The sequence below is a fragment of the Ammodytes marinus genome, assembly GCF_949987685.1.
Source record: "Ammodytes marinus genome assembly, chromosome: 9".
NCBI classification, from domain to species: Eukaryota; Metazoa; Chordata; class Actinopteri; order Uranoscopiformes; family Ammodytidae; genus Ammodytes; species Ammodytes marinus.
In genome coordinates, this window is record NC_137213.1 from 19,326,558 (window position 1) to 19,353,039 (window position 26,482).

The 26,482-nt window shown below is 42.2% G+C and overlaps 2 protein-coding genes across 2 annotated transcripts; both read left to right on the plus strand.

Annotated features, from left to right (window-relative positions):
- The first annotated feature begins 219 nt into the window (after positions 1–219).
- On the plus strand, positions 220–8,488 carry copb2 (COPI coat complex subunit beta 2). The gene is made up of 22 exons (XM_080033531.1): positions 220–315; positions 769–906; positions 1,005–1,091; positions 1,362–1,488; positions 1,583–1,731; positions 1,916–2,062; positions 2,561–2,660; positions 2,782–2,924; positions 3,023–3,222; positions 3,322–3,432; positions 3,525–3,613; positions 3,710–3,816; positions 4,058–4,201; positions 4,439–4,569; positions 4,805–5,012; positions 5,170–5,280; positions 5,391–5,605; positions 6,032–6,170; positions 6,366–6,503; positions 6,581–6,658; positions 6,857–7,096; positions 7,381–8,488. Exons 1-22 carry the CDS (start codon positions 313–315, stop codon positions 7,474–7,476), a joined length of 2,901 nt encoding a protein of 966 aa, XP_079889657.1. The 5' UTR covers positions 220–312; the 3' UTR covers positions 7,477–8,488.
- A 595-nt stretch (positions 8,489–9,083) lies between these two features.
- On the plus strand, positions 9,084–26,378 carry LOC307255107 (segment polarity protein dishevelled homolog DVL-3-like). The gene is made up of 15 exons (XM_080033726.1): positions 9,084–9,630; positions 11,495–11,564; positions 14,069–14,184; positions 14,796–14,911; positions 15,653–15,788; positions 16,512–16,602; positions 16,733–16,802; positions 17,075–17,214; positions 17,420–17,496; positions 17,648–17,715; positions 17,868–18,017; positions 20,900–21,031; positions 22,583–22,750; positions 23,338–23,541; positions 25,072–26,378. The coding sequence occupies exons 1-15, from the start codon at positions 9,470–9,472 to the stop codon at positions 25,428–25,430; spliced, it is 2,058 nt and encodes a 685-aa protein (XP_079889852.1). The 5' UTR covers positions 9,084–9,469; the 3' UTR covers positions 25,431–26,378.
- The last annotated feature ends 104 nt before the right edge of the window (positions 26,379–26,482 follow it).

Below are 26,482 nucleotides of genomic sequence, written 5' to 3' on the forward strand. Positions count from 1 at the left end.
ACATAGCTTTTCTTTTAACAGCATCACGTATACCCCTGACATTCAGTGACATCAAAGTAAGAGGGTTTAGCTTAATAACATCCATCCAATAACTAAAATACTAACAGTATGAGCAGCAGCAGCTCACCCAGGCTGACCTCACCGACTGTCACGTCACCACTACCAATGTTCAACTCTCGCGACACTGGGTTTCAGGAAGTTCCACGTCAATCTCCGTCAGTGCTCTGTTCACTGAAGTCGCAACATTGGGACCCGGATTCTAACTGTTCATCCAATTTATCCGATTTAATTGCAACAACACGGGGATAAAACATGGTAAGAGATATTTAAAATAGTTTTCGGTACGTTTTGTATTCGTACATGTTACCATTTTTTTTAAAGGGCAGTCAAACAGTGTATGATAATAATACTTTGTTGTATATAGCTTAGCCGCTTACTAGCCTGAGTTAGCCTGAGAAATCTCGTAGCTAACTGCTCTAAACATATCTAACCTTGACTATTTGTAAATTGTATATGTGTGTTTTACAGTTGCTTTAAGTCAGTTATCGAATAAGTAATTATAGTATGTATACATTGAGGTTTATTGAAATAAGTCAAATGTTTAGGCTGAATGTTAGCATGCTAACCGTTACTTGCTTGACTACTTGTCAGTTCTGTCTATTCAGGGGTTTCTGAGTTGACACTTCATAGTTTTATCAGATCATTACAAGCCCAATGTGTAACGATTCAACTGCATAGGAAAATACATGATATCGTCTTTCCTTTCAGCCTCTCAGGCTGGACATCAAGCGGAGGCTGACAGCCAGGTCAGACCGGGTGAAGAGTGTGGACCTTCACCCAACTGAGCCGTGGATGCTTGCCAGTCTGTACAACGGCAGTGTCTGTGTGTGGAACCACGAAACACAGGTACCATCACAAATCAGACATTAAAGCATGTTGAAGCACTGAGTCTGATGATGCAGCAAAGACGTTATAACCAAGTAATTGAATCTTCATTTTTCCAGACTCTTGTCAAGACATTTGAAGTATGTGACCTCCCTGTCAGAGCTTCTAAGTTTGTGGCAAGAAAGAACTGGGTCATCACTGGAGCGGTGAGTGACATCTATGTGTTTGTATAGTAACAGTTGTCGTCCATAAAACTAGCTATTGTTTAAACCAGTAGTATAAAGAGAGCATGAACTCAATGTATTCTATGTGTGGCTCTAGTGTCATTTAAGTACATGCAGTGGTGTCATATCCCAGTGAATGCATTTTGGATTTAACTCTGATTATCTGTTTTACTCTTTTGTGTATTTTTGTGTTTGTGAACACAGTGAGATTAGTATTCTGCTAATATTCAAACATGTATTCTTCCTGCACAGGATGACATGCAAATCCGTGTGTTCAACTACAACACCTTGGAGAGGGTCCACATGTTTGAGGCGCACTCCGACTACATCCGTTGCATCGCTGTCCATCCCACCCAGCCTTACATTCTCACCAGCAGTGGTACGCCAGTAAACTTATGATGTTTTCATTGGTAGAATACTAGACCCCTTCTAATCTGTTAATGACACATTTTTGAATGTCTGTTTCTACATAGACGACATGTTGATCAAGCTGTGGGACTGGGATAAGAAGTGGTCGTGCAGCCAGGTGTTTGAGGGTCACACTCACTACGTAATGCAGATTGTCATCAACCCCAAGGACAACAACCAGTTTGCCAGTGCCTCCCTGGACAGGACCATTAAGGTAGAGACGCTTGCTGTTTCTGCTGTCACCTTTACTGCTGCCCTTTTATCTAGACCCTACGGCACTTCTGCAGCTGTTCTTAATAACTATAGCTTAAGCTCCTTCTTACCTTATGGAAATATATAATTAAAGATCTCTAAAGTGCATTCAGTGATTATCTGTCATGTCGTCTGGGTTGTTTCAGGTTTGGCAGCTTGGCTCTTCGTCTCCCAATTTCACCCTGGAAGGACACGAGAAAGGAGTCAATTGTATTGACTACTATAGTGGAGGAGACAAGCCCTACCTCATCTCAGGGGCTGATGACCGTCAAGTCAAGATCTGGGACTACCAGGTTAGAAAACGTTTTCATTCATTTACTTCAAATAAAGGTGAGAGTAAGCCACAGTAAACTGACACCACATTATAGCACTGCGGTCTCAGATCTGTAAGTGTGATAAAACATGATTTAAAAACCATCAAAACAGACATTGGGAAGGATTTTTACCTGCTCTGCCATTGTCTGTGCATAAACATTCACCCATCTTTCGCTCTGCGAGTGCACCGGCAGTGAGACGTGTGCCGGTTTGTAGCGTTCTCTCTTCTGATTGGATATCAGTTGTGGGATCCCAGAAAAGTTTATTTGCTGATTACATGCAGTGCGGGTGATTAAGAGACCGGAGTTATGAAACGCGCACACTATATAAGTGATCACTGTATAAAAATATAGCGATTTAGCACATATATTAACATAAATATGTTGCTTACTTCACCTTTTGTGTGTTTGTATTTTTCTGTGTGTGCTTTGTGCCTCTATATAAATATTCCAACTGTCCTCCTCTGTTTGTTGTAGAACAAGACCTGTGTCCAGACTCTGGAGGGCCACGCCCAGAACGTCTCCTGTGTCAGCTTCCACCCGGAGCTGCCCATCATCATCACTGGATCAGAGGATGGTGAGCAGGAAACCCCACTCATCTTCGTACTACTTGTACACAAACACTCCCAGAATGCATTTCATCTCACGGCCATATTGATTGTTACGTCCTCGCGTAACTTGTCCACCTTCCCCCGCAGGTACGGTTCGTATCTGGCACTCAAGCACTTACCGCCTGGAGAGCACTCTGAACTATGGCATGGAGAGAGTGTGGTGCGTGTGCGGCCTCAGGGGCTCCAACAATGTGGCGCTGGGCTACGACGAAGGCAGTATCATTATCAAGGTGAGAGGAAGAAAGAAAAGTTGTGAAGACATTTTTATTTTCTACAAATAAATGTTCTCCGTTCAAGTCATAATCTGCTCTGTCCTGTTGCTGTGTAGGTGGGTCGGGAAGAGCCGGCCATGTCTATGGACGCAAACGGGAAAATCATCTGGGCTAAACACAGTGAAGTTCAGCAAGCCAACCTCAAGGCCATGGGCGACGCTGAAATCAAGGACGGTGAGAGGCTGCCGTTGGCTGTCAAGGATATGGGCAGCTGTGAGATTTACCCCCAAACCATCCAACATAACCCGAATGGAAGGTAATGCATGTCACACACACTCACCCTAGCCTCTTTTTGACTGATCGAAAAAATCAGTGACAGATCTCTTAACCCATTTGTCATGTTTGTGTGCACCAGGTTTGTTGTGGTGTGCGGAGATGGAGAGTACATCATCTACACTGCAGTGGCTTTGAGGAACAAGAGCTTCGGCTCAGCACAGGAGTTTGTCTGGGCACATGACTCATCTGAGTAAGTACGCTGTTTGGAAAGAGAGGGTTAAAATATAGATGAGATTATTCCCTGCTCTAGTTGAGTTAACCGCTACCCTTTTTTACTAACAGATATGCCATCAGAGAAAGCAACAGTGTTGTCAAAATCTTCAAAAATTTCAAAGAAAAAAAGTCTTTTAAGCCCGACTTTGGAGCTGAAGGTAAGGTGAACATTGTTTTATAGTAGACTTGTGGTTAAATAAGTGAATAGTTCCCACTGTGTTCCTCACTGGATTTCTTCCCATACTTCCCTGCAGGGATCTATGGAGGTTTCTTGCTTGGGGTGAGATCAGTGAATGGCCTGGCATTTTATGACTGGGAGAACACAGAGCTCATCCGCCGCATCGAGATCCAGCCCAAACACGTAAGCCCTGCCTTATCTTTTTATTTTTTCATTTTAAGTTCTGGTTGCAATTTCTTTGATTGTAAACATATGTTATTTAGTGTAAAAAGTAGCTATGAAGCAGTTGTACAGTTTATGTACATAATACCTATCCAGAGGCTGTTGTCCACTATATTTATTAACCCGTTTTTTTTTTAATGTATTTTATTCATCTTTTTTCCTTTTTTTTTTCTTCATAAAATTGTTTTTATATTTTTTCCAGATCTTCTGGTCAGACTCTGGTGAACTAGTTTGCATTGCTACAGAGGAGTCCTTCTTCATCCTGCGTTACATGTCAGAGAAAGTTGCTGCCTCTCAAGAGAACAATGAAGGAGTGACTGAGGATGGTATTGAAGATGCCTTCGAGGTGGGTGTTTAGATGTAGATGCATATATACTGTACATCCCTTATACGGAGTGCATGTCTTCAAGAAATATATATTTATATCAAATATTTGATATATAATAAGTACTAATTCACAGAGTGCTATTCCAAATTCTGGTATTCAACATAGCAATAGCTTCAACAAATGCTGTTTTTTTTCTTCACTTTAAAAGTATACCTTACATTTATCACCTTTTTGTGTCCTTGTTTCTATGTCCAGGTCCAGGGAGAGATCCAGGAGATTGTGAAGACGGGACTTTGGGTAGGAGACTGCTTCATCTACACCAGCTCTGTTAACCGCCTCAACTACTTTGTAGGAGGAGAGATCGTCACTATTGCTCATCTGGACAGGTACAAATACAGATGGGTTGGCTTGAATTTAAGTTGGTTTATGGTTTGCTGAGTTAAATGTATTACCTGTCTCTTCACACTGTGTATATCTGTGAACAGAACCTCAGAAATGTATGCTCAATATAATAATAAAACCCCTTCACAGTTGCATACAAAGTCTAGAAAGATATCCACTGAGCTGTAGACATTTATTTGTTTAATGTTCGGGATACCAAATCTTTTCTCTCCCCTGCAGAACCATGTACCTGCTGGGTTACATACCCAAAGACGACCATCTGTACTTGGGAGACAAGGAGCTCAACATCGTCAGCTACTCCCTGCTGGTCTCTGTGCTGGAGTACCAGACGGCCGTAATGAGGAGAGACTTTGTCATGGCCGACAAGGTGCTGCCCACCATTCCTAAAGAGCAGCGGACCAGGGTGGCACATTTCCTCGAGAAACAGGTAAAAAATCAAAATCAAAACAGCAGGACAAGTTCACCTAATTATGGAATTGCACTCTGGAAAACAGATTCCAAATATTCCAATTGATATAACTATGATAACTGATACACCATGAGCTTGTAGTGTGCTGATAGATTGTGTGTCTCTGTCTCTTCAGGGTTTCAAGCAGCAGGCGCTGGCTGTGTCCACAGACTCCGAACACAGGTTTGAGCTGGCGTTACAGCTGGGGGAGTTGAAGATCGCCTACCAGCTTGCTGTGGAAGCAGAGGTAAGAGCTGGCTTTTACAGGTTGTCCATGGTTGTCATTTCATGCCATCACTGCTCAGGTTCTCTTGTCGAGTACAATTCTTAACATTTCTCATTCTAAACCCCCTGCAGGCTGAGCAGAAGTGGAAGCAGTTAGCGGAGCTGGCCATCAGTAAGTGCCAATTCGGCCTGGCCCAGGAGTGCCTGCACCACGCCCAGGATTACGGCGGCCTGCTCCTCCTTGCCACAGCCTCTGGTAACGCCACCATGGTGGGGAAGCTGGCTGAAGGGGCAGAGAGAGACGGCAAGAACAACGTGGCCTTCATGACCTACTTCCTGCAGGGGAAGTGAGTATGAGAGGTGGTGACATTGGCGAAAAAATCGGGGGGAATAGATATGTACTGATTATTTATTTTCATTTTATTTCTAAATAAGAAAGATGCGCTTTCACATAGTTCCAGTAGAAAGAATGTAACTGATGTCCTGCACAGAGAGTGTATAGCTTTCGCTAATTTAAAACCCATTTGGACAACCTATTAAAAGGTTACTTCATTGATCAACATATTAAAACCATAGTACAATACAGAATACAATAGTATACACATACAGCAACACACATACAGTACTAAATCATCACATTACAAAACAGTATAACCTGTAAGCAACGGAAGGAAGCTAAAAATGGGTACAGGCTTGTTTTGCTCTTAGCCAGATTACTAGGAATATATGGCGAAATGTGTAACTGTCCCATTTCATCGTCTTCTTCTCCCCAGACTGGACCAGTGTTTGGAGCTTCTGATCAGGACAAACAGACTACCAGAAGCTGCCTTCTTGGCCCGCACCTACCTGCCCAGCCAGGTGTCCCGTGTGGTCAAACTGTGGAGGGAGAACCTGGCTAAGGTCAACCAGAAGGTCAGTTTTGTTATCAGAATTACAATACTGCTACACCAAGGAATATATCTAATAGCTAAGATTAAGAAAAAATACAGGATAGTACTGTTTCCCCTAACTCTATTTCGCAGTTTATTAATTGTACATTTTGATGATAAAATAGATTGAATATCTGGATGTTTCTTCTCGACTAATTGCTTTAAATCTTGATTGCAGGCGGCTGAGTCCCTAGCAGACCCCACAGAGTATGAGAATCTGTTTCCAGGCCTGAAAGAAGCCTTTGCAGCTGAGCATTACCTCCGAGAGATGTGCTTGGGCACCACTAGACCTGCAAAAGACTTTCCTCTTGTCACCGTGAGTTGCCTGAGCTTTCTAAATTGACAAATACTGCAGTTGTGTTTATTTTCACAAACTCCCATTCCTTTTTCCAGCTCAATGAAGACAGGAATATTCTCGAGGAGGCTCAGGGATACGAGCCAAAAGGAACATTCATTCCTACCATCCCCAAGGTTTGTCAGCACGTATCCAATGCTTCAACTTTAATCGTTGACTTAATTGAATAGCCATTACAGATAGTGACACCTGATCGCAACATGCTTTGTTAATCCAGTGCACCTTCTCTCATCTGTAAACAAAGGATTTTACAAAAAGTGAAAATAAAAACTACAAGGGGAAAACGCTCAGTATTCAAACTTTATTTCCCGCAGGCACCAGATAGTGAGGAGCCGTTGGCAGCAGCTCCTTTCGCTGCAGCTTCCTTTGCTGCAGCTTCCTTTGCTGCAGCAGACGTAGCTGTGACATCTCCACCTCCTGAACCTGCTGCTCCTACAGCAGTGGACAAAGAGGAGGAGGAAGAGGAGGAGGAAGAAGAAGAAGATGATGAGGAGGAGGAGGAGGAAGGAGAAGAAGAAGAAATCCCTACATCCTCACAGTCAGAAAAAGAAAAGGTTGGAGATTTTATTTTAATTATTTATTCTCTCCATTAAAAAATATATACGAGATTCGTATTGGTCATACAATGCTTGCTCTTGCTCACTCTCTATTTGAATTGTTTGAATCACCATCCATTTTTATGACTTTTAGAAGGACATTTTCTCAGTTAGCAGTTGTACTCAATTAATATCTAAGTAGAAACATAATTCAAAGATAAATTATAAATAAAAAATTATTGTAAAATCTTAAGAAGATGATTATTCCTCCTGTAAGTTCTCTGTTTGTGTTTTGTATGTAGACTCTGGACGAGCTGGACGTGGACCTAGACAACATGGAGCTGGAAGACATTGACACCACAGACGTTAACCTGGACGATGACTTTCTAGACGACTGAGATCTCTCACCACTTTGCTCCTCAGCACTCTTCAGAGCTTATTTAAAGAAAGAGACCGAGACCAAACCCCTCCCCTCCCCCACACTTTTTTTGTATTTGTACGTAAAAATATTATATTGTCATGTCCGCCTACTGAAGTGACAGGATTTAAGTAGTTTATGATGAAAATAATGATGATGATATCGGTCATGTTTTATTCTAAGAAGAAAAGTAGACGCATCATGTCTATTTCCGACTCCATTTTGTACATCATTTATTGATTGTTTGAAAAACGTTCACTAACTGTCCGCTGAGTGATATGTTATACTTAACCTTGGCTTTGTGTTGTCTGTAATGGCAAATCCAAATTCCATTAAGTCCAATAAACTTTGCTTGCTGTACATATTCACATCTGACTACAGTGTTAAAATGCAGATTCATAGTTTCAACATACGATGGATGTGAAATTAAAGTTAACAAGGTATATTTCATCAGTTTTGCTATCGGTCTAAGGCCATGTCCAAACATACATGGATATTTAAAAGAAAACAAATCTTTTCCACAAGTGTAAAGTTTTGCTGATTTTCTTTTCACCTGAATAATTTGAAACATTTTTAAACTATCAATTGCGAGCATTGTGAAAATGTGGCTCTGGGTAGTTGTGACAGATTTTTTTTGTACTGTATTTAAAATGGTTACAAACCAACAATCGATTAATAGAATAGAATAACTGCTCATGAAAATAATCATTAGTTGCATTCATATATAGGCCTACGAAATTGTTTTAGATTTAGATTTCTGCATTGACTTCTTTAAAGGAAAGAGAAGTTTGGGGTCCCCTGTTCGAGCTGCTGCCCCCATGACCCACCTCTGGAGAAGCAGTTGAAGATGACATGAGACTTCTTTAGAGCTAGAGTGTGTAAATGCTGTCGCCCCCATAAGGAATTTTGAGTAATTTACCTGTCTACATGAATTTAGCCTTCCGTGAATTGGATTTGATTCTTTCTGCTGTATGTCCAGCTCCTGCACGCCAATGTTGCCATATGATAACAGTTTGTAAACATTGGCACACTGAAAAAATCAAAGTGTGTTGTGGAGCTGATAGGCTTTATCAGATTTGCGTCATCTCATTTGGCATGGCTTGAATGTTAGTCATGCATGTATTTGAAAAAGTTACGCACTATTGCTTTAAGTTCATTTTACTGATTGTACTTTTATAGTTTAACTGTAGTAAAATCTACAACAGAATATATTTACTATGTGGTATTAATGCTTTTACTTGAGTAAAATATCTGAATACTGGTTGCGCCTTTGGACTGTAGTGGGTGCAAAAGAAAGGATGATTTTGGTGTCTTTTTGACTTATTCTGAAACATTTACCAGTGCAAAGTTTATATTGTCAAACAAGCAAAAATTTGACAATAATCCAATATCATACATTTCTGTTCCTAATATGGGTGACCCCTCTGCTGTAGGGGCCCTCGTTTGTATGACCGCCTCTGTTGACACTGCAGCAGGAGTAATTGTCCTCGGGAAGTTGTCACTCCTCCTCTCCTGTGGGGGGCGCCCCATCGAGACAGGCTCGGGCAATTTTGTGCAGTTTCGTGTGCAACAAAGTAGTACCGAGCAGCTTGGCAGCTATCGAGAAGAGAAAGCGCACCCTTCTGAGATTGTTTATCTTTATTGCCCTTTCAAACAGTTTTCCCAAGCTCCCAGCCGCACCGGGGAAGTTGTATACAAACGGGAACTTATGCGGTTCAATCTTCGGACGGTTTTTAGGGCGCTTTGTGAATGAGCAAGGTGCTTTTTTCCAATAGAAAGGCAGGCGCAACATTAGCGAGCTGGCGTTCGGAAAGGGAGAACCAGGACTACGCAGCGTGTCGGTCAGCCAGTGAACGCCGGGAGGACCTCGGCATAGCCGCCGCCATCGCCACGGGGAGTCGGGGCCCGAGAGGGAGCCTGCCAGGCCCTCGGCTTGATGCACCCTGCCTGCCTCGCCTCAGTCGCAGTCCGAGATGGGGGAGACCAAAATTATCTACCACCTCGACGACCAGGAGACGCCGTATCTGGTGAAGCTGTCGGTTCCAGCGGACAAAGTCACTCTGGCAGACTTCAAAAATGTCCTCAAGAAACCAAATTACAAATTCTTCTTCAAATCTATGGACGATGACTTCGGGTAAAGGGCTTTATTGTGTTTAACATGGGAGCAGGGTAACACAACGCGTTTCCCCCTCTCTACGTTAGTGCATCTGCTTCGACGTTAACTTAGTTGTTACCTCGCCCAGCTGTCTTGTCATCGGCTCTATCGTTACCTGGCTGTATATCATTAGCTCCGTGCATTGCAGCTCCTTTGTTAGCTGCTAGCGACGAGCTCGCAGCGTTAGCAGGTCTGTTCAGCGTCCCGACCCCCGTTTGTTTACATTGCTTGTGTCGCTAGCATACGTCTGGTGCGTCGACTTTCTCTGACCAAGTTTGGTATTTGTCAGTTTAACGAACACCGGCTGGACTCCTGAATGACACATTAACTTATTTTTTTCGGCAGAGTGTTAACATGGGTAGTTGACAACGCTTATACTGAGCATTTGCTTAGGGTTTACTGCTGTCAATCGCTGGCTAATGTAGGGAGCGTTTCTGCTAACAGGCTAATGTCCCAATGTAAAGGGCCATACAGTCTCAGGGAGTCCAGCAAGGCCCGGCTGCTGTTGTTGTCCATTAGCCCCAGGAATGCTGGACAGAGGAATGCCCTGTTCATCACTCTGGCAGCTTTACGAGCATGTTCTTTTGTGTTCAAACATAGCTGGAGAAGTCGACTTTAAGTTCCTCCAGACAGTGCCCTCCACAGAGTTAAAATGGGAAAGAATGTTCTATTTTTCTTTTACAACATTTGATCCAGGTTTCCCAGAGTTGTTCTTGGATAAACTGAAAAACTAGGGTGGGGCAACCAAGTCTTAAAATGTTTGCAAGTGGGAAAGACATGTTTTTGAAAGGACCCACCACAGCGAGCTATTCATGTTGTGAAGAGTGGAGGGATATTCAGTAAATAAACTATTAAGACCTGTACTCCAAGCTGTGGTAAAGGCAAGCAACCTGTCAGACTGGAATAGAGGGTGGCCACCATATTTACCAAGACTGTCAAAAGAAAGTCTCTGACGATGGCTGCTCAATCCTCCTCTGAAAGGCACACCTAAATCTTGTCGTCTTTGAGGCACTTGCTAATAAATGCATGCCAGTTTAGTATTCTGGATTGGACTGTGTGACAAGGTGTTGTTCAGGAGGTACCATTTGACGGTTGTAAAGAAAGCAGTTTGGAAGATAGTTTGACATTTGAAAAAGTTTCCTGAAAGCTCACACAGTTTGAATTGGTTTAAAAACACATCCAGGTTGAATCTTGTTTGACCAGGTAGTCCTTAGATGTCTATTTGTGATTTCAGTTAGCAGACTTTGATACTTGAACAAATGTATTTCAGACATGATGCCCTCTTCTCACTGGTTTTCCATGTCTGTGCTAAGAAACTGAACCCTCCACCCCCTCCTAATATTCTGGGATTGTGTTGAACAATCATTAACTGTAAAAGCATGTTAAGCCAAAATTCACTGATTCCTAATCTACTGCAGATAGGTTGTAATATGCGGAAACATGTTGAAATGCTGCACTCATCCTTTATTGGGTTCTCTTAATATGTCGGTCCTTCACCTACAGGCGCCATATTTACCATTTAGTGAATTCTGATATCAGCCACAGCCTACAAAGCATTAAGGAGCGGTTTTATCTTTGCCGAAAAAGGGCTAAGGGAATACATTTGGGATAGTTGACCTGCTGTCATTGTGCTCAATAACCAGCACTGACACATTCCCTTCAGGCAATATTGCATATCTGTGGCTGCCTGGCACTATTAAAAAGCGGTGTTGCTTGTCCCAGTTGTCAGTGTTCGTCCTGGCTGATCTCTTTTCTCTAAATGCAGCCTCGTGTTTTATTGCCCTGAGAGTGCTTTTGTGTTGCTAAAGGTTTACTGAAACAGAGCTTTGTTCTCTTTTTACAGGGTGGTAAAGGAGGAAATAACGGACGACAACGCCAGGCTACCCTGCTGTAATGGACGTGTGGTGTCATGGGTAGGTCCAAACTGCATTTAAAAAATAAAATAAAAATGTAAATGTTTTGGTTGTGTGCGTGTTGTCTAGTGTGTTCAGTTCATTTGTGTGGCTGTTGTGAAAACTGCATGCATGTGTAACAATGATTCCCATCTGTTGACCTTTGCCCACAAACGGTACTCTCCGTCTCTAGGGAGAGGCCCCTCTGCATCTGTGTGATAATATCATTATCACATAATGATCGTAGGAGCGACAGACGCATGCAAACACACACTCTTTTTCTATGCTCTTGTGTTTTTAAGCAGCCACTTTTTTGGGAGGGGAAAAAGGAGCTGCAATTGTTTTTGAGTTATTTCAAATGAGTCTTCCTCGCACATGCTAGTCACCACACGAAACACATACACATACATGTACTTGCATGCATACAGTATCTCATTTAGAGGCTGTGAGCAATAATTCTCCTGACTCCACTACACAGCGAGACATCTGGTGCCGGTGCACACAGCCTCCCTTCCTCTGTTCTCCACGTTGAAATCAGATTAAGAGCAAGTGAAATCACAGGATAGGAGGGAAATAACCCCATAATAAAAAGTCACACTGCATGTCATCTAACGAGAAGATTGAATCTCACAGGGCGGGGAAGAATAAAGTCCAGAGAGAATGAGCGTTCTGTTTCTTCACGTGAAAGGCCGATGCATTCGGTTAATTTATCACAGTGTGGTTATAATTATAGGTTTTTAATTTGAGAGTCATCAACACAGTGTTAGCAGCACTAGGGGTGTGTTTGTGTAAATCAGTTGGTTTGTCCTGATGTGACCCTCTGTTGTGGTCATTTTTATTGCATTTGTGTGTGTGTGTGTGTGTGTGTGTGTGTGTGCCTGTGTACATTAGTTATCTCTTGGGGGTTGTTGAAATGTTCCATGCACAATGAAAAGCTATCTCTGGTGCAGTACGTCCATTTGTTTGTCCCCACACTTCATCTGTTGTTTCAATGACCTGATTGATTTTCCTCTGGGGGTACGAGGGCCTGGCTGGCTCACGGTCATCACATCCCAATCGTCACAACAGGCCAGCACCATCCATCTGTCCTGTTGTTGTGTTTAGTGGTCAGCCGACAAACAGATTTTTTCTTCAGCATATTTTGACAGCTTTATCTTATTGCACCTTTTACCATATAGAGGTAAAAACTGGTTAAAAAGACATGCATCTTTAATTAACTTGATGCACTATGTGGTCTGATTCAATCAAAACAATTTTGTAAGTGAATAAGGCACTTTTTACTCCTTGCAAAACTCTCACGGCACCCACTCCCTTTATTTGTCTCTGTCTCCCTGACTATTTCTGACTCACAGATTTCACAGATCAAGTTAGGTTGCCACTGTCACCCCAAACAAGTACAACTTATCGTAGTTGTCCATTGATATTTCTATGGAACCATATTTTTTTGCAGTCTTACACAATAGCTAGAGTATACTTGTTGAAAGGTTTTGAAATAGATTCATAAATATTAACCAAGATTTGACGGAAGCAGCATGCACATTTTAGCCTCTTATCTAACCGTATAGTCTTCGAATAGTGGAGACAGAATTACGCTTGGCTAATGTTACATTTTAAACTTGTTTATGCATGAATAATCATGCAAGTACATGCTTCATCTCAAATGTGGACCACATCCAAGAGATGCTGCCGAACTCGAATGGGGACAACAAAAAAAGATCATGAGTGAGCAAGACTAATGTTCACTGGAATGTGCTGCTGGTACAAGGGAAAAAAACACTCAAAAATGTGCAAATATTAAACAGTTAAATGTTAATATTTACTGTCATGCTCGAAAAAGATTTTCCCACACTTGGGGTAACTTAGGTACAGGTAACACTGTCAGGTACACAAATCACAAGACTTGGCACACGCTCTTTATTTTCCAACTCATTGAATCCACAGCCGCCTTTGTAAAGCTTTGCCCATCTTTGAGAGGGAAAAATGCCTTTGCATGTAAAGGCATACTCCGTCATTGTAATCCAAAATACTTTGAGTCAAAATCTGCGACCATCTACCCACCGCTGTCTGTACAGTGTGTGCTCTGTAAATTGGCATTTTGCTAGTTACGGTGGGCCACCACTGTTTACAGACCAGTTTACAGAGCCTATGCTGTGTATTTAACACCAGTTTTTCTTTTTCAGCGAACACACAGTATGGGCAGGTAGTGGATCCTGAGGAGATATTCATTGATTTAGCAAAAAAGTGATTTTGAAAACAAGCTTTTCTCCATAACTGCTGACTCCACCTTTTAAGGAGACAACGTAATCCTTAACATTCCCTAAACACTGGCAAACCTTTTGATTTAAACAGTGATGTTAAAACAGGATATTCCATCCAGCTGTTGAATGTGGTCTATTGTAAACACAGTAGTGCTCTGAAGTGGGTCTGCTGCCCACTTTGTTCTGTGTCTCTTCAGTGTGTTCTTCTTCCCTCTTGAGTGCTTGTCTCATGCCTCTGACTGACCTGATTCTCTTGTCTGTTGACAGTTGGTGTCAGGAGACGGGGCCCACACAGACACAGGCTCAGTGGCCGATAGTTTGGAGGCCGCACCGCCTTTGGAGAGGACCGGGGGCATCGGAGACTCGAGGCCACCTTCCTATCAGTCAGTACATTCAGAAAAGTCTATTTCGTTATGGATTTGCAATAGAGAAACATTTTGTGTATAATGTGCGACGTTATGCGAGTGAAAGAGCAAGATGAAATGCATACTTTGTCCGTGTGTCTTGAATGAGTCCTTCTGTTTTTCCATAATGACCGCGGTAAAACGGTAAATTGAATGAAAACAGGTATGACACTGTGGGACAAGCCAAAGAAGAGTAAACACATATTTTCTTTCTTTTACCCATTTATATTTTTTTGGAAATTAGACTGATTTACTTGTGTAGAACACTGATTTGTTGTGATGTTTTTCCTACTTCCAGTGTTGCCAGTCTTTTAGTTATTCAATATAGTTTAAAAGTTTTGAGAAGGCAGATGACAGGATTGGAAAAAAATAAGTCAACCAACACAAAGATGGCAATTTGAGTACCTTACCTACACTGAGCCAGAGAAGACTAAATACTCGACACCGTTGTAATGTGATTACATGAAGCATTGAAAGGAAACACATGTTTAAGCGGCTCTTAAACAAACTCAACTGCCTTGATAGCGATGCAGTCTAATTCTGTTGTCAACACTAACTCTGGCGCCTGTCTTTCCGTCTTGTGTCTGAAGTGGGAAAGCAGCGAGCGGCCGGGACAGTTTGGACAACAACACAGAGACCGGCTCCATAGTGTCGCAAAGGAGAGAGAGGGAGAGGCCGCCGCGACGGAAACACACTAATGACCAAGGTCAGCAAGATGCCTGCTACATACTGTAGTGTTATCATGTCACTCATGGTGCTGTATGTGTCATATTTAGCTCAATATTGGCATTTATTTGTTGGGTGGAGTGTTGTCTCAAACAAATAGTTGTTGCCCTAAATGCCCCAAATTAAAAGCTGACCCTATTAATGTGACTTCATAGAGGCACATCTCCATCCTGCTGCCATAACAAATCCTATGAATCTAAGCCCTTAAGGCTTGTGTAAAGGGTCAATCAATGTATTCATCATAATGTGTTCATTACATACTGATCAAAAAGGATCAAGCATGCTTTGAAGGAAGTTTTTTTTTGTTACAAGGTTAGACGAGTATTTACTAAACCTTAATACTAATTATAAATCAGGGGGCACTCGTGGTTGACAGCTTCCGTCCATAGAGGTACAGTACTCGGAAGCAGCAGACCACAAGTTCAAATCCGGCCTGTGGTCGTTCTCTGCATGTCACCCCTGTCTCTCCAAAACTGTCCAATAAAGCATAAAAATAAAATAAATGAATTAAAAGTCCTATTTTTTCTTTATCTAATATGTTGTTGTACAGTAAAATAAAAGTTCACATTAATGTCCGCGCTGGAAACTCTGTAATCTCTAATTTGTGCATTTTATTAACAAATTAATCTTAGCTTTTATTTTTTTTCAACTCCCAACACTTGCATCTGCCTCTTGGTGTATTCATGTGTGATATCTTGACCGTACCGCTGTCCCGCTGCAGGTGGAAGGCAGAACGGTTTCTCGTCGCGGGCCATGGGACGTGGCGGCCCAGAGTACGACAGCTGTTCCTCCTTCATGAGCAGCGAGCTGGAGTCCACCTCCTGCTTTGATTCAGAGGATGACGACGCTACCAGCAGGTCAGATGTGCTGCTGTGTGGCTGGTCAGACTGTTGCTCATGAGAGAGAGAGAAAGGCATTTGGTTTGGAGGAATGCAGCATGAACTAAACTCCATGGCTTTTGGCAGAGATAAGATAAATCTAATTGTCTAGTGGTTTTTGCGGTTAAATCCCCTCCCCCTCCCCCCCCCCCCACACACACACCGAGTTCTCCAAGAATTGTAGAAATGTCTGCAAAACACTTTAGAGACTGCGCTGTATTGAGGCATCTGCCAGGAGTTTCTGTTGATGCTGCTCTGATAGATCTAGATGAAAGTATCAGTATATGAGTTTCTCTCCACCACAAAAAGATAAAAAAAAAAACTTGTGGATATTGGTGTCAGCTGATTCTGGTCAGAACCTAAATGAAGTGGGTTGGATCCAGTTTTAGAAACAGTTAAAGCTGACTCCTGGCAAGCATCACTTTAATTATGGAAGAGTGTTTTAAGCGCCTCTTATTATGTAGTTAGGCTTTATTTTGAGGTTTCCACAAGTTACATTGGGAATGTAGAGTCGGTATCTGTTTGGTTATTATATATGCACATTATGATCTGTCATGGATTTTAAGCTTAATTCATAGAATAATTTCTTCAGTCAAGTAAATATGAACTTCATGATACATATTTGGTCATTGGCTCTTACATTACAGCCTTTCCAAATGTGTATAGTTTCTAAAACAAAATGTCGTCTTTTGTCCATTTCAGATTTAGCAGCTCCACTGAGCAAAGCTCCTCTCGTCTAATGAGACGACACCGCCGTCGCCGACGGAAACCTAAGGCCTCCAATATTGACAGGGTGAGACTGCACACGCTCGGTTGCACAGGACTGCACGTCAGCCCCAAACTTTTTTCTTAGAATTAGGTTTTAAGATTTATTATTTCTCATACTTTGACCTCCCAATTTTTCCTAATTTCTTCCCCCCCAGTCTTCATCGTTCAGCAGCATCACAGACTCCACCATGTCTCTGAACATCATCACGGTCACTCTCAACATGGGTAAGTTAAGCTTCACTTACTCTAGTTGCTCACAGGAGGCATTCAGATCTGTTTGTGGAGTCTGCTTTTTGTCTGAATAAAGGCTCCACATACAGTCACACTCAGAACCGCGTTCCAAAGAATCTCTTTCATAAGACGGGAATACAATGCAGATGTAACCAATTAGTACCATATGGATGCAGGCCAGTGATCATGGTTTCTGTCTTTAGTCACTTTATTGTTTCTTCACATCACTGTTAAATACACTCTGTCTGTTCCTCTGCTCTACACAGAGAAGTACAACTTCTTGGGCATCAGTATAGTGGGTCAGAGTAACGAGAGGGGAGACGGAGGAATCTACATCGGCTCCATCATGAAGGGAGGAGCTGTGGCTGCCGATGGACGCATTGAGCCTGGGGACATGCTGCTGCAGGTGTGTGTCTGTGTGTCGGACAATTCAAGAAATTAAAGTGGTCTATTCCTTAGTGTTGTGGGAATAATTGGAAAAGTTCTGACTCTGTCTCTGTGAAGGTTTCATACCTTGTTCAAGTAGAATATATAACAATCCTTCCTTTTCAAAATAATGTATTGTGGTTTCTGTGCAAATATATATTGTTTTTCATTTTGATCTCCTGTAGGTTAACGACATCAACTTTGAGAACATGAGCAATGACGACGCAGTTCGAGTACTGAGGGACATAGTGCACAAGCCAGGGTGAGTAGCGAGACGACACACAGTCACACACATAAGCATATAGCTTTAACAGCGCTAAATAGAAATAATCCTCTACAGCTGCAAAACGATAAGAAAATAGCTAAATTCTTGTAAATTTGACTGTTGTTTTGTCTCCATGTCCATTACCCAGCCCCATTACTCTGACTGTGGCCAAGTGCTGGGACCCCAACCCTCGGAGCTGCTTTGCTCTGCCCAGGAGTGAGTGTTTGGCCTGTCTTAGTTTTTTCTTCATTTCAATATAACAAACGCCTTCAAATACACACACAGCCATCCATTTTGGGTTATGGAGCCAGGAAGAAGGGGCTTATATAACAGGCTTTAACCGGTGTACCCTCCATTAAATTCAACAGGCGAGCCGATCCGACCCATCGACCCTGCTGCCTGGGTGTCCCACACGGCGGCTATGACCGGGGTTTACCCAGCGTACGGCATGAGCCCCTCCATGAGCACCATCACCTCCACCAGCTCCTCCATCAGCAGCTCAATCCCAGAGACCGAGCGTAAGTCAACCCCACAAAATACAAAAGCCGCCTTAGTTTACATACCAGTTTACAGAGCCTAGGCTGTGTATTACACAACTTATTTTTATTTTGTTTCAGCGCACACACACATTATGGACAGGTAGCAGATTTTGAGGAGATATTCACTGATTTTGACAATAATTTTGACATCACACGTTGTCCAAAATCGCTGACTCCACCTTTAACTCTTGGCCACAGTTTTCCATTCACGTTCCTTTTGACTCTGATTACATGCTTCCTCCTGCTGTGTACTTTTTACAGTATACACTATGTTTTTCTGCTGGTTTTTTGATAACCTATTCAGAAAAAGCAATTAAATTACCGTAGTTTCCACACTATAAGTCGCACTGGACTTTAATTACCATATGTAAGAGTTCGTGCACAGAGGGGATTGTCGGGAAAGAGATGGCTGCTTGAGGAAGCTCCCATTTATCATATTTGCATAACGTATTCAAGTGTTACCATCTAGTGCAATAGTAGCTACTAGGGATGGGCACGAGTGTTTTCGCTACTCGTGTGATCGCTTGCATTCCTCAAGGATCAATCGATTCCTCGTTAAACTTTTTTCTATTTTTAGAACACAACGCATCTGTCTACAGAACAACGGTTGACCGCAATAAAGCGCTCAATGCTTATGTCAAACAGTCACAGTTGCCATATGATATTAAGGATTTTTTTCCACAAGTTTAAAACACATTTTCCTCACTGAAAGCAATTAAATAGACGGGCCACAATTTAAACCGATCGAGTAGGTCTGCGATGGGGAGAAAAAAAGCATGGGCTGTAGTTGTAACAAAAAAAAAATAGCCTAAGTCACCATTTAAAATAAGAAGGGCAGCAGATAATATAAAATGATTGTCCTACAATTTAAATACATATAAATAACTCACCAAAGCAGATAGTTGTAGGCCTATATCCAACCGCGTAATGCTCACTCCGTGTCTGTGATTAATTACCGTGACTAATTCCTCATTAACGGAACGTTACACCGGTCGGTTTTTTAATCTTATCCCCATATTCCCTATTGAAGGCTTCTTAACTGTTGTTAGCTCGGAGTGAATGTGCCTGAAGTAAGCCTTGCTTCTTCTTTTCTTTCCAAGCGGAGAGCACCTTGCATGCTCACCTGGAGTCTACTCATTACTAACTGAGAGTAACAGGTGTCATCTCCCCTTTTTATAAACGTAACTTTATCATCTGCTTTGAAATAATTGGACATTTATATTCCTGAAAATGTTCTGGAGAAGAAAGGAGAGACCGTGTTCAGCTCCGGTGCTGTGGAGAACACTGGCTGCGCTGCGGTGGCACGGAGGTGGCAGTTATTTGCAGTTGATGTTTGACACAACGCTCAGTTTATTGCACTTGCATCAAAATATTTAATTTTGTTAAACTTTATTTTATCCGTTTTGTACACGTATATATAACATTTTAAAATAGGGGCGGCCCGCCAGCCTAAAGGCTACAGACACTTAAAAAAAAATTCCTCATCCACCAATCGAGTTCATTTGAAACGAGGAGTACTTGAGTACTCGATTACTAATGCCCATCCCTAGTAGCTACTGAACATGTGCTGTGTAATTACAGGGTCGAAAAATGGGGAAAAAGTCGCGGCTTATAGTCCGAAAATTACGGTATACATTCGGTATGTCACACCAATATGATAAGAGGCATAAAGCTCATTCTTAATAGTTGATTTTTCAGGACTTCACTTTTTTTTGAACATCAGTCTCTTTTTGGAGCCCCTTCCCCTCTAACCTCCAAAAATGCAGTCATATCAGTATGTTTCTCTGTAAGTGCGGCCCTGCCCCTCTCCCTGCATTCCTGCGACTGCTCTCCGTTCCAGCTTTTTACCGTCTTCGGCCTTATCTGCTCAGTAACCCTTGTCAAAACTAAGTCATAACTCACAACTTTCATCCTCCCTGTAATCTGTGGAAGGCCGGTAATGTTTTTCTTTTCTTTCTGGAGAAACAACCTTGACACGCTTTCATGAACAAATTGATATGATTTAAATTTTTGGGGGGGATTTCCCCTTTCAAACAGAGCATACATTTTACATGAGATACATTAAATAACCTGGAAAGAATCATTTAAAGGGGGTGTCTAATACCGCTACATGTTGCATTTCTGGTGACAATTTCTGGTTTTATTGGTACATTTTGAGTATTGTTGCCAGGGGTTATTTCAAAATGCTGCTTCAGTGAAATTCAATGGAGGAAAAGTGTCTGCAATCTAAAATGTCCCTCTAAAGAGTTTAATCTAGACCTCGTAATCGGAGCAATGGCACCTTTCTACACTATTTCACACCAGTGTATAACAATCACCAACTGTCACAAACATGTTACATTACTCTCAAAGGAAAATATTTACATCTATTTCATTGGGAATTTCACAGGGCATTCTGGTAAATGAAGGCAAACACTTAACGTGGGGTTAACAGGTTGAGAGACTTTATGAAAACATCTGTTTATGGAATGCAATGATCCTTGATGAGATGGTATGCAATGATAAGTGTTATAGGAAATGTATTTGTCACGATCAGTAATTTAGTAAGGCTGTTGTCAAGGCCGGCTCAGTTGTAGTCTAATCTGATTCAGGATCAAGAACAGGGGTCAAATTACAGGCCAGACCACAGGAAACCAAATATTATTTCGGGCAAGTACCAAAACAGACCAACACTTTTGGAGTTATGGCAACCACACTTAGCTGTGCTTTTGTAGGAAACAAAACAGAAATGTGTGTCACAAAATGTGTTCAGTGGAGTTAAAGAATTCAATTCTCAGACCGATTTGACACGGATCAGCAGCGATTGCTGGTTCAGCTTCCGTAGGTTCATTCTGTTGTGTGTATCTTCTGATCTTTCCCAGGATTCGATGACTTCCACCTCTCCATCCACAGCGACATGGCAACCGTCGCTAAGGCCATGGCCTGCTCAGAGTCCGGTCTGGAGGTTCGGGACAGGATGTGGCTCAAGATAACCATCGCTAACGCCTTTATCGGTGAGTCAGTCAAAGCAAGGCGGCACGGGCCAGCATTTATTACTGCCTTCGCTCAATATGCAAAACACATCTCTGCTGGTCTTTACTTCCTCACTTCAGCTTGTACATGACTGTCAGTGTTTCAGTGCTGGTTGCTGCAGCGATGACTTGAACCCTCTTGTATCAACTCAGAATAATGAATTGTTTGTGGAGAAGTAAATGTCACATAAATAAAGCTGATTCAAATATTCCAAATAATATAGGATTTTATTGTACAGGCATGGGACGATATTCGTTTTTTAAAAGGTTTACCACAATAGGAAAAGATTCAAGGCTTAAATACCGCTTTTAAATCTGTCATACCGTTCTAAAGCACTAGAACACACAGGATGTTAACCTACGTTTAATAATGTTAGGAATATAACTGCATCACAACCACTTTTACTAGAAGAGAAATGTGTATAGAGTGAGCATGTCTCTCAAAACCTTGTTGAGCTGCTTAAAGGACTGCTTTTTATTTCAATTGTTAAGAAATTTTAAATTATTGTTATCATACAAGTTTCTTAAAGGGACTCACACCCATCGTGCAATTGAGAATTACAGCACTATCATACCATCCCGCCTCCCTCCAATGCCCCCACACCCTCGTTCCGTGCTTGTATCACTGGTTTCACTTCAGAGGTGTCGGCCAGAATACCACTTATGGCCAAAGGCGTCAGACTATAAGCATGAGACTAGGAGAGGAGGAGTAGGGTTTTATCCGCTCTTTATTTTCCTTCTTTCACAGGCACAGTCGCATATAGATCGCGGGAAAAGAACAAAGGTTTAAACTCCGCTCGTGAGGAGACGTTACAACAGCTGTTGCGACCCGCGAATCGCATGCAAACTATATTATAACAGCGATTGGGACTGCATGTACATACTCACACACGGGTGATTCACATTTAAACTCAGATAAACACGTTTCCATGTGGAATGATCGCTTACTGCGGCAACGCTCACACATCTGACCGAGGGAGAAGAGAACGGACACTAAACAGGCTCTCTGTCCGACTGACGTCACGGCCCTAACTGACTGCTATCCACACTGAACAAAACACATGTACTTTAACTTACAAAACACATGTACTTTAAACAACACTGTAACTTATGAATGTTGGGGCCTTTTCTACAATGGTCGCTACTCGCTACTGTCTGCCGTGGAATCAAAACAAACCCTCTAGTTGAGAATGCGCAATACAGAAGCAGACCGCAAACAGACAGGTCTGTCGGCCAATCAAATCGTTCGGTTGAATTTTATATATATTTTTCATAATATTATGAGATTGAAATCATTGTTTGTTTTTACTCCTGGTGGGTCTGTCTTATATTTTAGAGTGTAATTACCTTATTAATACCATTTTAACCTAATCCAAAAAAAGTGTAAAAATGCACCAAAGGTAAGAGTCGCTTTAATAAAATATATAAAGATTGTGTTCAGGCAGATACTGGCACATGCCTATTATTGTATATACTGAATTAGTCACAAACATGTCCAGGACCTAAACTGTATGTTGGTCTGTGTGTCCTCAGGTTCCGATGTGGTGGACTGGCTCTTCCATCACGTGGAAGGATTCTCAGATCGCAGAGAAGCTCGTAAATACTCCAGCAACCTGCTGAAGGCCGGCTACATCCGACACACCGTCAACAAGATCACCTTCTCTGAGCAGTGTTACTATATCTTTGGAGACCTCTGTGGCAGTAAGTGCACACTTTGGTTTGCCCAGCTCTGCTTTGAAAAAACCGAGTTGTCCCCAATGTGTTATGGTTTTAGTTATTTCTGTGCTTCCTGTAGTATCTATAGTCAGCTGCTGGAGAGTAAAGAAGGACAAACTTGAAGCACTAGACGGTTTCAGGGGAGGGGGATTTGTTTTACAATTCCAGAGCCTTCAGCTGGTGTACAAAACATATTTGATCTACATGGAATTCTTGGTATTGAATAATTATATAATCGTAAATCAAAACAAAATTATTTTGAGACACCTGGAACCAAATGTAAGACTATAATATGTTTGTAGACTGAACTGGGGGGCATGCTGCTTTAAACAAAAACAGTGAAACAGTAACTTTTAAGGTGGCTTGCTAACTTCAAACAATGTTCCAGGGATCCAATGTTCCTGTGTGGAAAGTTTGTTTATTCACTTATGAGAATATACCTTGAAAAATGTTTAACTTCTCTGACACACCAAAAGTTACGTAGTGCAGCTTTTAACACATCCAAAGTTTCCTTCAAGTGTTGGCATTGTGGAAGTCTAAATAATTTTTAATGTTTTTTCTATCTACCTCAGACATGACCCACCTGTCTCTCCATGACCATGATGGTTCCAGTGGGGGGGCCTCAGATCAGGACACCGTCCCCCCTCTGCCTCACCCCGGTGCGGCTCCCTGGCCCATGACCCTGCCCTACCAGTTCCCCATCCCACACCCATACGACCTGCCACAGCCACACCATGGGGGGCCAGGCCAGGGCAGTGCGGGCAGCCCGCACAGCGGTGAGTGCAGTCACAACCACATCAGACTAGAATATATTTTTATGTCATTTGCATCTTAACTGGAATTGCAAGAGTTTACACAGGGCAGTGCAGGTATAAGAGTAAAATGTATAATGCGAGTGTGAGTACAAGAACAAGTAATGCTAATAGTAAGACATTATGTGCAGAATAAACAGCTGGGTGTATGATGTATACATACAGTAAATACTCTTTTGATCAGGATGGCGAGTAGGTGGGAAAACAAATGCCACATTTATATTGTAATATTCCATATAAAAATCGTTTGAATATTATACTCTCAACTCGTATGTGTAAAATGTATAGGTGCTCCTTCACAAAGAACATCAGCTGTAGTGAGCTAGAATTCATGTCAGTAACAACAGATTTGGTGATGATAAGTTCTCACGGTGAAAAAGTATCAAAATGTCCATTGAAACAGATTCCTCTTCGCCTTTATCCCTCTGTATGCTGCAAACAGTATGCTAACAGTATGCTAACCTTCATTTAGGCAACACAGAATCAGTAAAAGGTTTTTGCAATCATTGTAACTGACATGAATTCACACTTATCTGCAGCTGCATTTCTCATGACCTTCTCACAGAGGGATTTAAGAAATAATACTGTTTTGCTGTGTTCCACATCTTGTTTGCCCTCTAACCCAAAGCCAGATGAAAATATCAACATAAACTTTGTAGACTCAAATATTTCTGTCCAGTGCATGTTTAAATAACCTTTCCTCAGAGGCTTGGGGGAAACGGCGTAGCTCTGTGAAGTGTGAAAAATATTCCTACCAACGGCTCCGAAGCTGCCTTATTTAAAAGTCTTGTTTATTTAGCATGCAGTAATAGAACAACCAGACATTGTGGTTTTATGAGCTGTTTGCTTACGCAGTGGAGTTATTTACAGATCAACAACAGCTGTGCCCACTGACTGTGCAAAACATCTCAGATGTCCTGTCCTCATTTTGTGGTTGCACGCTACAATTGAGTGTATTGTTGAATAGTGTTATCAGGTTACGAGACACCTCATACGTTTTTGGAGTAGTTCTGTGTATTTGAGTTATTTTGTTGAATTCATCCCTAGCCCCCAGAGTTGATGCGAAGGTAGTCGCAGACCGACTGATCTGGGAGGTTCAGAGGGATAAAATGTATCTTTATGTGTCTGCAGGTTTATTACCAACAATCGTGCATGTCAAAATATCGTAATTTTCCTTTTGAGAGTAGAAACTGTTATGGTTTTAAAGCAAGCAGGCTGTTTGTGGTTATAAAATGAAAACCAGGTAATTGCCTTCAGTAATGGTTAAGCAGTTTGGCCTGTGAGAGGCAGTGAATGCTCAATGACCGTGTCTGCATTAGTCATGCATCTCCCACAAACTGGGTCAGCACTGTATGCGTCACTTACGGTAACTGGCACCCAGATGGGAGCGAGTGGGTCATGTCACTCGGTCATGTTCATTTAAAAAAATGTAACATGTTTGTATATTATTACACATTGGTGGTAATACTCTTTTGTCTCCTCTGCCGTCCACAGGAAGCAGTGGCTCCAACTGCAGCAAGAACGAGGGCCGGAAGTCTGGGGGCAGCGGCAGTGAGACTGAGATCAGGAGCCACCGAGCTCCAAGCGAGCGCTCTGTGGCTCCCCCTAGTGAGCGGAGTATCCGTAGCTCCGTCAGCCACCGCAGTGCCAACTCCCACTCCATAGCCTACAGTCCTGGCCTGGTCTACGGCCCCCCCGGCCTACCCCCCCAGACCCCACATCTGTCTACAGCTGCACCGGGCGCCCCACCGGGCAGAGAGCTCGTCACCGTGCCCCCTGAGCTCACAGGCTCACGCCAGTCTCTGCGCATGGCGGTGGGCAACGCCGGCGAATTCTTTGTCGACGTGATGTAACGCAGGTTGTAGGCTGATTTTTTTTTTATAAGTAGCAGATTGGGCAGACAGCATGATTTGACAGGAGGGAGGGAGGGAAGATTGCAAAAAAAAAGCTGTAACCCAAGGCCCTTGATTCCACTCTCCTAAAAGCAGACATGGAAACAACCGTGTTGTGTGTCCTGAGAGAAAAAAAAGTTCCTTTTCTCTTGTGCTTTTCTTCATAGTAGTAGTGGCCATACTTTTTCTTCAGTGAAGAAATCCCACCCCCCTCGCTTAAGATGGAACCAAAGCGCCTCGCTTCTGCCCCTCAGTGGGGAAGAGTTTGCGTGAGGACAAATGGCTGGGGAGGGAGGGAGGCAGGCAGTGGAAACGGACAGCTGGGGATGATGACTCAGCGCTTTCCTACATGGATGTTTTTCATTTGTTCTTCTCTTCACTCTTCCCTCCTCTCTGCCTTTCTCATCTCCCATTCTCTGTCCTGCCCCACCCCCGTTCGCTTCAAACCCGAAAAGAAAGAAGCCTCTTCCCCTCCTTCCGTTCTTCCAATTCACTGACCTCTAACAAGAAAAGAAAAGAAAAGAAACCCTCAAATGAACACTAACTGTTTACCTTATTCAGACTTTTTAAATGTTTTGCTTGACTTAAGAGAGAAATAAATGGAAAAGTTTGTATGTAGTGAAAGAGAATCGCAGTCCTTCTAACTGTAAGAATGCATTTGTTTTATTATATACGTAGTTGGTCACAACTAGTTAAATTTTTCAACGCTAATCATGAGCATCCAGCTTCGAGAGTCATTTTTACACTACACTGCTGCATTTTCATGTGTTAACCAGAGCATTTTCAGACTCTGTGTTGTGATAATGTATAGTGGGGGGAAATTATTTCTTAACATGTCTTTCACACTACTCTTTTACCAAGAAAAAAAAGTCTTTTTATTTATAAATATAGTTTTATGACTTAACTTTGCCTCAGTGTGTTGTGTTTTTATTGAAACGTATGTGTGTTCACATGTTTATCAAGCAGTCTAGCCTGACATGTTTTTTTCTTTGGTTCATGGTACCTGAGGTCAT

Excerpts from the sequence above, each read along its gene's own strand:
- copb2 (XM_080033531.1), top strand. Across the intron at positions 2,661-2,781 it reads CATCACTGGATCAGAGGATG|GTACGGTTCGTATCTGGCAC; the intron begins GTGAGCAGGAAA and ends CTTCCCCCGCAG. Across the intron at positions 5,013-5,169 it reads CACATTTCCTCGAGAAACAG|GGTTTCAAGCAGCAGGCGCT; the intron begins GTAAAAAATCAA and ends CTGTCTCTTCAG.
- LOC307255107 (XM_080033726.1), top strand. The coding sequence starts at position 9,470 with ATGGGGGAGACCAAAATTATCTACCACCTCGACGACCAGGAGACGCCG. Across the intron at positions 16,803-17,074 it reads CACGGTCACTCTCAACATGG|AGAAGTACAACTTCTTGGGC; the intron begins GTAAGTTAAGCT and ends TGCTCTACACAG. Across the intron at positions 17,497-17,647 it reads GACATAGTGCACAAGCCAGG|CCCCATTACTCTGACTGTGG; the intron begins GTGAGTAGCGAG and ends TCCATTACCCAG.